At 37.1% G+C, this 12,282-nt stretch overlaps 1 protein-coding gene across 7 annotated transcripts in view; it reads right to left on the bottom strand.

Annotated features, from left to right (window-relative positions):
• Window positions 1-11,819, bottom strand: part of MCPH1 (microcephalin 1) — a 121,229-nt gene extending 109,410 nt beyond the window's left edge. For 5 of the 7 annotated variants that reach the window (XM_042823372.1, XM_042823411.1, XM_042823394.1 and 2 more), the window contains exons 1-7: window positions 11,756-11,819; window positions 9,184-9,275; window positions 6,656-6,774; window positions 2,811-2,886; window positions 2,215-2,335; window positions 1,785-1,925; window positions 132-224 (exon numbers count right to left, since the gene is read on the bottom strand). In XM_042823372.1, the coding sequence (XP_042679306.1) occupies window positions 132-224; window positions 1,785-1,925; window positions 2,215-2,335; window positions 2,811-2,886; window positions 6,656-6,774; window positions 9,184-9,275; window positions 11,756-11,774 (661 nt within the window). In that variant the 5' untranslated portion in view covers window positions 11,775-11,819. Of the gene's footprint in view, window positions 1-131; window positions 225-1,784; window positions 1,926-2,214; window positions 2,336-2,810; window positions 2,887-6,655; window positions 6,775-9,183; window positions 9,276-11,144; window positions 11,296-11,755 lie in introns of those variants that run through there. The other 2 variants (XM_042823400.1, XM_042823384.1) reach the window with 2 other exon arrangements.
• Window positions 11,820-12,282: the final 463 nt, after the last annotated feature.

Below are 12,282 nucleotides of genomic sequence, written 5' to 3'. Positions count from 1 at the left end.
AAATATAAATAATAGAACAAACATAAGAAGTCCTATTTTGAATGGTGATAGATTAGTATACTAAAATAAGATATACAGATCATGTATCATGTTTAAATTCTCTAACATGTAAGTAAAGTTGAGATAGTTACCTTGCAATAACGTGTCTTCTGAGTTAGTTACAGAGGTAGACAATGGGCAGTCTCCTTGTGAGCAACATAGAGGTGCTTGAAACTTTTGGGAAGCTAGGAATTTGCAAATGATAAATCAGTCAGCTCTACGTGCAGACATACAAGTTTCTACAGCATCTATTCATATCTCAAAAACAGTTCAATCTTAAGAGATGTGGGTGCTTCGACAACTAATTATAGACTGCTTAACAGTATCTCAAACTTATTTACTCACAAAAAATTTATTATGTTTTTCAAATGAATCGAATTTCTTCTAGAAAACTCAGCACCATATTTTTCTGAAATGAAAGAATACTATTGATGAAATATTATGGGTGCTTCTAAGTCAGTTGAGATGTTTTAACAAAAGAATCTGGTAACTTCCGCAGCTAGTAGAGATGCCTCCATACAGCAGAAATGCTTTTCAAAACCCTTGGAAGTATTACCTTAAAAATGCAAGAAAAAACAAATACAAGCCATGCTAAAATAAATAAGATTTAATTTTTCATCAATGTATAACTGCTTCTATAATTTCCTTTCAAAATTGTATTTGGAGGCATAAAATGACAGTTTATTTGACAGGTTTCTTGAAACTTCAAATGCTACAGATTATTCCCTACCATGAGACAACACAAGCACTGATAAATTATTTGAAAACTGGAGTCTAGATTTAAGTCACCAAGATCCGCATTTTCAAGTCATCTGGTTTTTATTCACTTAGGTCTTTTTTTGTTACTTAAATCCCATTCTTCAGCATGTGAACAGGTGCCTTAGCATTTTGGAACTCCTTTTTAAACTGTTGGTGTGGAAGTAATAACATTACAATCTTTGTTAACTATGGGATTCACATTAGAATTTAATAGGAAATAAGATTTAGAATCTTGCTATAAAGTTCAACCAAGTTATAATAGCAAATTACAAATCTAAAAGTCTATTTTAGTCATTATTATTCCTTATCTGTATTATGATTAAGAAATTCCATTTTGTTAAAATTGTCTTCCTTGTCATCTTATGTCACTTTCAATACAGAAATGCAAAACTTGAGAAGAAGGGAGTACTGTGCAGTGACCCTGCAGCTACGGTGGTCCGACGCACAGAAAATACACAAGAGATGAGTTTTAAGAACTTACAGATTCTAGAATCAGTTCAAATCCAAATGACTTAGAAAGAAAAAATATACTTAAATTTTAGGTTCAATCATCATATTTAAGAGGCATTCAGGTCAAATCATAAAACAAAGCATCAGGTACAAAATAGGCATAGTGACAGCTCTAATTCCAGACTGTAAAAGAAAGAAGCAGCACTCTTTCTGCATGCATCATTTAGATCAGTATCCCTTTGCATTTTAGTGGGATTCAAAGCTCTGAAAAGTCAGCATTCATTTCACATGAGTTATGGGCTATTGTCTCACAAAATGCTACCGACATAATGATTAATGCTAACTGATTTCAGTGGCTTTATCTTACACAATTCTATTCAGATATTTCCATTCTGAGTCTAGGTAATTAAATATTTCAAGAAAAGTACAGTAAGAGTAATTCTGAGAGACAGCAGAAAAAGCATGGCAAAAAGTGCAGCAATAAAAATGGTGGCCATTTGTGTATGCTCATGAATAAATAAAGTTTAACTTCTTACCTGTAGGAGACAGATTTTCTCTTTTCTCCTTCATCTCATTTATTCTTCTTTCCATTTCACTGCATTGATTTCTTATTTTAGAAACAGGGCTATACACAAGTGAACCATCATCTTCAAACAGTAAAACCGGTATATCAGTTTCTATGCAAAAAATATTGTACATTATTAATTACTTATAATAATTTCTAATAACAATTTGTACTACAACAGCTTCAGATTGAGTACTGCTTTGTTTAAAAAAAAAAAAAAAAGTCCAACAAAACAAAATTTGCTAACAATTCTGTAAAATGTAAATCAACTTTATCCATTACAGTGATGTGCACAAAAGCATAAAAAGAAAGAAACAAACAAATCCTCAAAAATTCATTCACTTTAAGGGCTTTCAAGAAATAACTAAGATATTTGAATACTAGTCCAAAGAAATTCTTACCTGCATTAATTCCTATCCTTTGTTGAGCTAATTCCTTAGCCATCTGGTCCAGTCTTCTCTGCAGTTTTCTATCATTTTCTGGAGTTTTCTCAACAAAGTCCTTTGGCTGCATACATTTGTGCTAGAAGACATGTAAAACTATCAAGTCTATGGTAAAAAACTCTCCTAACTAGACTTCCTTCTCCCTACCATTTTAACACAGTATTTATGATCAGTGTTTAACACTGGTTTATAATCACTTCTCTAACAGTTCTACATAATTGCAAAGTTAACATTTTCCAAAACAAATTGTAATATGAAATGACAAAGGATTAACAGATATTTTTAATCAGATTTTAGTAAAAGGGAGATGAAGCTATCAACTTTTTTTTCTTTTTTTTCTTGTTTGTTTGTTTGTAGCTCAATGAAACACAAGGTACTCTACAGTTAGTTGATCTGGATTAGCAGATCATTTTGTCATCGTTTAAATCTTCACCTCTTTATACACCAATATAAACACTCAATTATTATCTTTCAAAACCTACTCAGAGTTTACAGGAAGCTCTGAAAATCAACTGTTCAAATGCTCGAGGTCAGGCTATTAGAATTTTACTCACTTTTAGTGGTAAGCCCTCATTATTGTATACTGCAGGAAACAAAGATTCATCAACACGTACTCCAGTCTCTCGACATCTGTGTAATAAAATAGAGCTGTCATATTTAGTTTTTAATAATGAGAACTTTTGCTGGAAAAAAAAACAACTACTTGAGTTCAGCATTCATTAAACCCTTTCCAAGTATTCTTAGCATAACTACTGCAATGCTAAAAACCCAAACCCCAACAACTTTACAACTACAAATCAAATAAAGGACATGACAATTTTTTGTCCTTACAGTGTTCTCTAAATTGCTGTATTGGTGCCCTAAAGCTCAAAGATAATACACTTATACTATTCCCTCACACATTCAAAAATCACTGAATGAAGTCAATCTGGACCAAGTCACGTGAGTGGAAGATTTAGCATCTTTTTTGTTTTCTGGGGATTCTAGGTTTTCATTCTGCAGTAGCTAATGAGATACTTAATTGTTATTTGTCATCCTGATGGCAGTAAAGACTCAGCTACAAACTACAGTATGTCAGGAAAAATAAGAAAAGAAAGGATAATGCTCCTAGTAAGCAAGATCATGAGTTTCATCTGATCCTGGCTTTGAATTCTTACCAATTAGTTTCATTTTCTGTCTTCTCTTTGTATATACAATGCTAAAATCAGCCCCTTGCAGTGAAGTAAAGCTATCTCTATATTTTTTTTAATTAAAAAAAAAAAAAAAAATAATAAAAAAAATCAAACTGATATTCCACCCCTAGATTTCTTTTTAAATAATTTTAAGTCTGAATTGAGATTAGCGGGACTCGTGCTGTCTTGGAATATCATACATATCTATCATATACCTGCACATTATGCATGATGTTGAGACAAGAACTTGATTATCAGCATGGTAATGGAAGATATATTTTAGTCAGAACTGGTAAGGTTTCATTCTTGAGCCATGCTTTCTGTAGTAAAACTGGTTACGGAAAGGAGCCAAAACCTTTGCAGACTACTAGAATTCCTTTAGAAGACTGTGATTCTAGTGACACCTAGTGTCAAATCGCTTTAATGATCACGTTTGTAAATGCTAACACAGAATTTAAAGTTGTCTGGAGTACCAATTAAAAATGATAATCAGCCTGCTAAATTTCTGTGGCTATTATTAAAATCTAGTTTATGATTTTAAACCTGTTTGGTTTTATTTTTTAAAGAAATGTATTCTGGATTTATGAATTTTTTGAAATTTCAGGGGTCATCAAGTTTTCTTCCAGATAACATTACTTCCTGTTAAACAATGGAACCACATTTATTCAGTTTATGCTCAAGCATGCCCATGGAGCAGAAGCTTTATCTCAGGCAGATCATTGGCAAGAGCACTCTTAAGTAAGAGGCAACGTTCACACAGGCCCCGACACTAATAATTTGTGATGTTTTTTTTTAAAAAGAAAAGCAAATACTACAGTTTTCCAAGTCAAAGGGCATGTTCCTATGAAAGGCTTATGTACTACTCAGGGGAACATAACAGTGGAATACATGCAGAACGGTTCATAAGTAGTGGTTCAACAGCTGTCAAGCGGGAAAATACTTGGCATAAAGTAGAATAATCAGGAAATGCTGGAGTAATTGTTGATGAGTTGCTGCCTTGTCTGGTGTTTTTAGGGCTCAAATATCAAAGAGTAGAGCCTGGATTAAATACCACATAGTATCAATATCACAATACCCAAGAGCATATAAGAAAACAGTCGAACTTTCCCATTTTGCTTTGCTACATATTCATAGCATAAGGATTGTCTGAGGCAACATTGTATTTGTTTGTTTGTTTGTTTTGATAAAACTGCTTAATTGCTTCAGGATTTTTTAAAATCCACATAAACCTTTGCAGTCTATATTGATTCTACAAGGAGTTACAGCCTAACTACATCTTGCTAAAAACCATCTACTATTTTCTCAGTATTTGTCTCCAGTCAAATTCATGTGAATTCTCCAATTCTTCTACTAAAGAAGGAATAATATACATTCATTCCCTGTTCAGCATCTTTATATTAACCTTTGTTTTCATATGAAAGAGGGATCTCTGACTCGCCATTCTTGCCTCTTTTCCAGGATAATTCTTGTTTCTTCAAATCACATCTTGTGAGAAAATAATCTTATACTTTCAGTCATTCTCGATGTCATTTTCTGCCATCATTCTGAACACATCCACGGCCTTCTCACTTCAGCTACCAGAAGCATCACACTCACCAGCTCTTTTTTTCATTGAAGTTTTCAATCATCTTGATGTCTACTAGGAAGGCAACACTTGTGGGCTGCAAGCAATCCAAGAGACTCCTGGAATGCACTGAAGATAACTTCCTGGACCAGGTATAAGACAAACTGACCAGAGGGGAAGCATTACTGGAAATGGTGCTCACCAGTGCAAAGGACATCATTAAAGGATTAAGACTGGAGGCATTCTGGGCCATAGTGACATGCCCTGGTTGAGTCTGTGATCTTGAAAGTTACAGGCCTGGCAAAGAGCAGAGTCAGAACCCTGAACCTTAGAAAAAGCGAACTTCCAGCTGTTTAAAGAATTATTGGATGGAATCCCCTGAAAAGCTGTCTTTATGGACAAAAGAATGAAACAGAGCTGGCAGCTCTTTAAGGACACCGTTCTGAGATCAAACGAGCTCACCATTTCCATGTTTCAGAAACCAGTCTAAGGAAGCAGGAAACCAGCATGGCTGAGCAAGGGCTTGCTGGTCAAACTGAGGGATAAGAAGGAGATGCACAGGCAGCAAAAGCAGGGATGTGTGGCAGGAGAAAGATTACAGAGAAGTTTATTCACTCATCATTATTATCAGTGCTCCCACCTCAATAAAGCACATCTCTATATCTTCTACATCAGATGATTTCTCCAGTTACAAGAAGACAAACACCAAAACCTTGCTCTGATGCTAGGAATACTTTTAAGAATGTCAGGAAGATGCTAGCTTTTTGTTTCCTATTGAACAGCTTACATTTTCCTTCTAGACACTGTCACAACTTTTCATTTGGTACTGGCATCCTGACAGAGTTAGTTTCTTGAGGCATAAAAGCTTGATCTCAAAGCTGCAGAGCGCTGTGCTGTTTTATCTTATTCAGACTGCTATTTCTCTAAGCACATGATACTTACTCGATAAGAAAAAGCCCTTTTACTTCACTTATATTCTAATTTCCATCATCACAGCAATTTAAGAATCGGAGTGTTTGAATATAACATATGTGTATTAAAAACCAGTAGTATGTTTTTAAACTTTATCAGAAATTTAAGTTAAGCTTCAACAACTTCTTAAACACAGAGGAGATGCCACAGACTACAGACAAAATGGCAGTGATGTTCAAATTTTTCGCTGCTTTGTTTTTTTTAATATAACTTTTTCCTTACGGTAGTCAAGAATCTTCAAGCAGTGCCATGCTGAACCTGACAAATGTCTTAAGAGACAGACTACATAGAGATCTTTTTCTTTCTTGCTAACAGATACTCTGTCTAGAGACTGAGAAACAGTACCAATACTTCCTTCATTTTTGCCCCTGATGAAATGTACTTTTTCGTATGGAAATGGAATAACTCAATTCAGCATAAATATCTTGTCTTCATTGACAATGCATGCCATCTGAGAGCAAAGGAGTGGAACACTACAAATATACCATGCAGCTAATTCAACACACTCATTTTCAATAGATAACACACCATCTGTCTGTAGAAGTAACACATTTTACAATAGAAAAAATGTCATAAGAAAGTTATCATTTACTCATAGACTTAACAATGTTTCAGGTACATAAGAAAAAACAGGTCGTTTTTGTGGAATTTTGTGGAATAGGTCACATTCATTATGCTCTATAGTACTCACTTCTCCACCCAGAGTACAGAAACAATCTTTACACCGGCGCTCTGTGCTTTTCTCCATGTAGTTGAATGTCCATCTTTGAAGACTACATGTGTCACACGCTTGTTGAAAGTTTTTGAAACCTGCAGAAGTAAACAGAGAGCTCATCTTTGAGTCTGAAAATCAGAAAATATTAATGAAACTAGATGGAGTGGTCTGTTTCTCTTGCATGAAACACTAGCATAAGAGCTTATTCTAAACAGTATGTCAAGGATAGCTTTGATCTTTTCTGTATTTGCAAAAAGCCCGAAGCAATCAAAGCCCAAGTCTGATTGTCAATGCAAAACAAGCTGGAGGGCTACAGTAGCCTTTTATTTTCATAATTTCTTTTCTCTGTGCTACCATTTCCATTTCCCTACTCTTTCTATATCACTAATCTTACAGCATTATTGTTTAAGTAGCCAGAAACCGTTATGAAACCATCAGTACAGAAGTTAGTTGCCACTATCCAAAGAAATGCCAGTTGTGTCTTTCATTTAGTAAAGAATTCACAAACTTAGAATACAGGTAACGTCATCTTTTAAACTAATTCTCAATAATAGTAATCACTTCTAGTTTTGAGGGAAGGCTGTTGCTACCAAAAAACAACTGTGAGAGAACACTTTAAAAACAAGGGTGAGAAATACAGGAAACTCAGGTAAGCATAGCTAACATCACAACTGACATTTTCACTGTGATGCATAACTGCTTAAATCTTCAGTTATAAACTTGTAATAGCAACTAAATGTTAATGCTTTCAGTCCCAGATGTTCCACTTTTTACAAACAACATTTCTAAATATAAAACTGTTCAGTTGTTGTGAATATACCAAAATCATCAAGTTAATAATTCACATTTTACAGCAACATCTCCTCAACAGTCAGACATAAGGAGTTGCGTAGCTCTCTGATGTTTAGCTCAATTGCATCACTATATTTGGCTTTAATAAAACTATTCAGCTTCTCCAAACATTTCTGATAGCAAGTTGATTTACTGCTTTTCAAAAGACAACACCCACGAGATGTAAGTATCTAGGAAAAACAAGTCTTTTTCAGAAAAATGTATGACTCCCAGATACAAATGTATTGTCATTTCTAGCTACCAGGCTCATGCTTTAGCCCACAGGCTAAGGAGACCTGATGTTTGATAAGGCTTTGCCACCAAATTATGGAGCATCACTATCTTAGGCCTCCCTCTCACAATGAAGCCATCAGTCAATATACAGTTACACACAGAAGTCCTCTCTTTCATCTCATCTCTGACCCTGGAGGTCATTCATTGATCACTTGGCCTCAATTTGGTACATCTGAACCAATCATCAGTGGGAAACACACAAAAATTCACAATTTTCTTTCCTGACAGAATAAGCCAAGCCAGTATACTACCATATGCTCAGCCCAACAAAAGGTAACGTAGTGTCCAGCCAGGAGTTAAATATTGAAGGGACAGGATCATTCCTTTTTGGTCCTGGTGAATTGTCTCAATAGTCTCACCTAGCTCCACAGTCTCCTATATACCTTTTATCTTATCAAGCTACTTCCAGATCAACAAAATACAACTTGTGAAAATGTGAAGCCTTATCACATTTTTCATGAGTAAAATGTAATGCCATCAGAACATAATTTAATAGACTTCACAGCACAGCCAAAAAAAAAAAAAAAAACAAAACAAAAAAACAAAAAAACACCACCAAAAGAATTTATTAGTGAAATTATTTATTGTGAGTTGTATTTGCTTTTACAATAAAAAGAGTTGTTCTGTCATGCTACCTCAGCTAAATTCATACAAAAAGTGAGGCTTTGGGGACATTAGCAAAACTTCCTAAATTACATCTACATATGTAGATGACATGAGATACATGAAATACATCTACATGTGCCCACTTATAAGGCACTGGGAGTTCACGTAAGTGTTATTTAGAGCATAGTGTGGGCTTTAAAAAAATCTCCACTGAACAGTAATAATGTGCAGGAAGGCAAGATGCCTGTTTGGCTGGTTTTTAGTTTAAATTTTGCATCTACAACCCAAATATATTTTATGTGGAAAAGTCACCAAGACATATGCAAAGACTCTTAGATGTATTTCTACAAGCACTTCCTACAAATGAACTACATTTCTTGGAGACTGAAAAGAAGAATGTCACAGTACATAGGTTAGAAAACACGGCAGTAACAATGGACAAGCAGCCTACAAGTTATAGAAAAGAAAGCAACATGTAAATGACTTAGGTTTTTGACATTTAGATTTGGTTTGTCCCCAGTATGGAGCAAGACCAATACTTCATAGCATATTAACAGACACGGAAGTTCATGTATCCCTAAGAAGGCTTTATATGTATTTTTTATCTGCCACTAATAAGAACCTTAAAGCATAATCATATATTCTCAAGTTTATGATTATTTTTCCTTCCCACCCTTTAAAATCTCCTTCTACAAAGAAATACACAAGCAGAACAAGCTAAGTTTGTAATTAAGATTTTTCCTATTCTATTAATTTCAAAATAGTTTCCTTACTTTTGCTCCCATATCAAGAAGTTGCTGCTCAAAGGCTTTCGAGTAATTTTCTGTTCTGCTCGATGACCAAACCTCTACAAATGCACATATACCTGGAATCAGGAGAGGGAAAACAATAGATATTTAAGTGCACTGTGGTAAAACTAGTTAAATTGTCCCTCAGAAAATAATTTACTTTAATACTCCCTTCATACACGCTCAATAGCAAGAATAGCTTTGAACAATATATCAGGTATTACCAATAGAAATTTTTTTGAGTATTTCTGCCCATTAAATTACTTGCAATGAACTAGTAAGATTGGCACTCATTAAACAATTTCTCACTTTTTAGAACACATTACAAACTCAGTAGGCAAAGCAGTATCTTTCCATGGCTGGTTTTAATTATTGCTAATCTTCAAGTCATAACACAAGCTACATAAGATGTAGAAATAAATATGGAATTACCCTTTCAGTAAATCTCAATAAAAATATGTAGAAATAACCATTCCCAACTGACTTAAAATTCCACCTTAACACATCATAGCACCTTGAAATTAAGTATCTATCACAAAGGCTAATGAATTTTCACGTCACCTGCTTTACAGAAGTTTAGATATATTGCAAGTAAGCAGCTTACTTCATCAATCAGATTAAGAATCTCTCTAAGGAATAAAATAGTCTTGGCTCAGTAAGTCTTAAAAAATTAAAAAAAAACAAAACAAAAACAAACCAACAACAACAAAAACCCACAATCCCAGATGTATTGACACAGAAGGATAAGCAAATGAAACTTTTAATAATCCCTTTGCTAGTGTGACTTCAGATGACCTATAGCCGCATTGGCCATACCAATTTCCCCTTTTGAATAGCAGATCAGGAAAATTCCAGAAAACTGGAAGAATGTCAGCTCACCAAAACCAACTTAAAGCAAACTGCAGGCCAGGTGACACTCAGAGCTCAGGAATAAAATTTAAAGCTTTGATTTAAATTTAGAAGGTTCATCCTCAGCAAAAACTGTTTAACTATCTCCTCTGATAGGGAGCGTGTATGAGGCAAAGGTTTAAATTCCTCCATGAAAAGAAAAAAAAAAAAAAAAAAGAAAAAAAAAAAGCACCCACTGGCATTCACTGATGCTTGCTGAACATTTATAGAGACCAAACAGTGGATGCGGGCACTATGAGTGGCACGTTTCAGTAGCAGTGACAGTGGGTCGCCTCCAATGTGCGGCATGCAGATTCTTGTTCATCACTGACAAAATGTATATCTAATGGTGGTAACTATGTTGCAGTACAATATTTTGATATTTTGTACTTAAGAACTTGCTCTTTTGAATAGCGTTATTGTATCTGTTGTAGCCGTAGGTGGCATTTCTTTAGGAGTTACATACATTACCTAATGAATTGGAAGGTCATACATGTCATCCATGTTCTTAAATGTAAAAGACAATTACATTCTAACTGCAGTACTTTCATAAAGATTAATATTTTTTTAATTGCTACAAATTAGAATCATAGAATCACTCAGGTTGGAAAAGACCTTAAAGATCATCGAGTCCAACCACCACCTAACCATACTACTCTAACTCTAACAACCCTCTGCTAAATCATGTCCCTGAGCACCACATCCAAATGGTTTTTAAACACATCCAGGGATGGTGACTCAACCACCTCCCTGGGGAGCCTATCCTAGTGCTTAAGTTTTAAATCCATAAAAGAAATAGGAAACCTAGGACACCTCCTTAGCCAAATCAGATGGAAATAAATGACTATCAGTGCTCTAACTTCAGATGCTGATGGGACCATAAGCCTAACCAATTCCCTCATTTCACCTAAGTTCATTTTAGCACTTGACCAGGACAGCTTTTTGCTGGCTGTTCTTTTGTGAAAAATATTGTGCCCCCATCCAAAACAACCAAAGTTTTCTTCTCCTTCTTCTTCATCAAATGCTTTAAAACCTTCACAGCTGCAGTCCGCACCTACCAGCGAATGCCATGCTGGGAACTCAGAGAGTTCTCTTCAAAGCAGCACGAACTGGCCGTGGGATCAAAGGGATGCTTTACAGTAACTGCCCCATTTAGGAAACAACGAAGAAAACACTTTGTAGCTTTTGCATTGCAGATATAAGGGAAAGCCAGAAAGTCCAGAACTTTTTTGAGCTAGAAGGGCTTTGAAAGAGGTAGGTTAACAGGCCTGAAAGGTGGCATCTGTAGTGGGAATGCGACAACCAACAGGGTCACCCAATGAGGGAGAAATTTCGCAAGACGCAAGGCTCGCCGAGCCGGGGCCCAAGGCGTCACGAGGACGGTGGCAGCAGCAGCAGGGCAAGAAGAGATGGCCGCCGGCACCGAGAGCCGCCCGCCCGGGCACACGGACCCCGGAGCGGCCGCGAGGCAGCACGGCACTGCCCGCCCCATCCCTTTCCTTCCTGCGGCTGCGGGGCGAGCCACGCCAGAGAAGGCCGCGCAGGAACGAGAAGACCGCCGCCATCCGGGCCCTCACCGCAGCCCCAGGGCCGACAGCTCCAAAGGGAAGGCCGCGTGGAGGCGCCCGCTGCAGCCCCGGAGGCTGCCCCCGCAGAGCCCGGCCGCTACCTTTCAGCACGGACTCCATCAGCGGCTCCGGTACCCGCCACCGTTCAAACTTCCTCCGCGCGGCTCCGCGGCGCCTGCGCGGTGCTGCCGGGCTCTGCCGCGCCTGCGCGGTGCCGCCGGATCACCGCCTACGGCTGGAGCGAGAGTTATGGCGGGAGGGGCGATGAGAAGGTGGCTGCGGGCGGGAGCGTGAGGAGAGGTGTTACAAACAGAGGGCGGTGACACACTGGAGCAGGCTGCCCAAGGAGGTTGTGGACGCCTCATCCCTGGAGGCATTCGAGGCTAGACTGGATGTGTTCTGTGGCAATAGAGGTGCAAAATAAAGGTGCTACACTAGTACTTCCTTCAGAACCGCTCCTAAACTATGGGTAGAATAAGGAAACATCTGTGAGTTTTTAATGGACTTTGAAAGCATGTAATGAAGCTGGAATGTTAGGAAATTAGCGAGCAGAGAAAATTCTGTCTCTAAATAGATTTTGGAGGGTAATATGCTGAAATGTACAATTAGAGTGGTATGCTCTTATTCC

This window comes from Centrocercus urophasianus, unplaced genomic scaffold, assembly GCF_019232065.1.
Source record: "Centrocercus urophasianus isolate 14NV4802_14NV808 unplaced genomic scaffold, USGS_Curo_1.0 seq_10, whole genome shotgun sequence".
NCBI classification, from domain to species: Eukaryota; Metazoa; Chordata; class Aves; order Galliformes; family Phasianidae; genus Centrocercus; species Centrocercus urophasianus.
The sequence above is the reverse complement of the archived record's forward strand: the minus strand, read 5'-3'. Positions and strand labels throughout refer to the sequence as shown.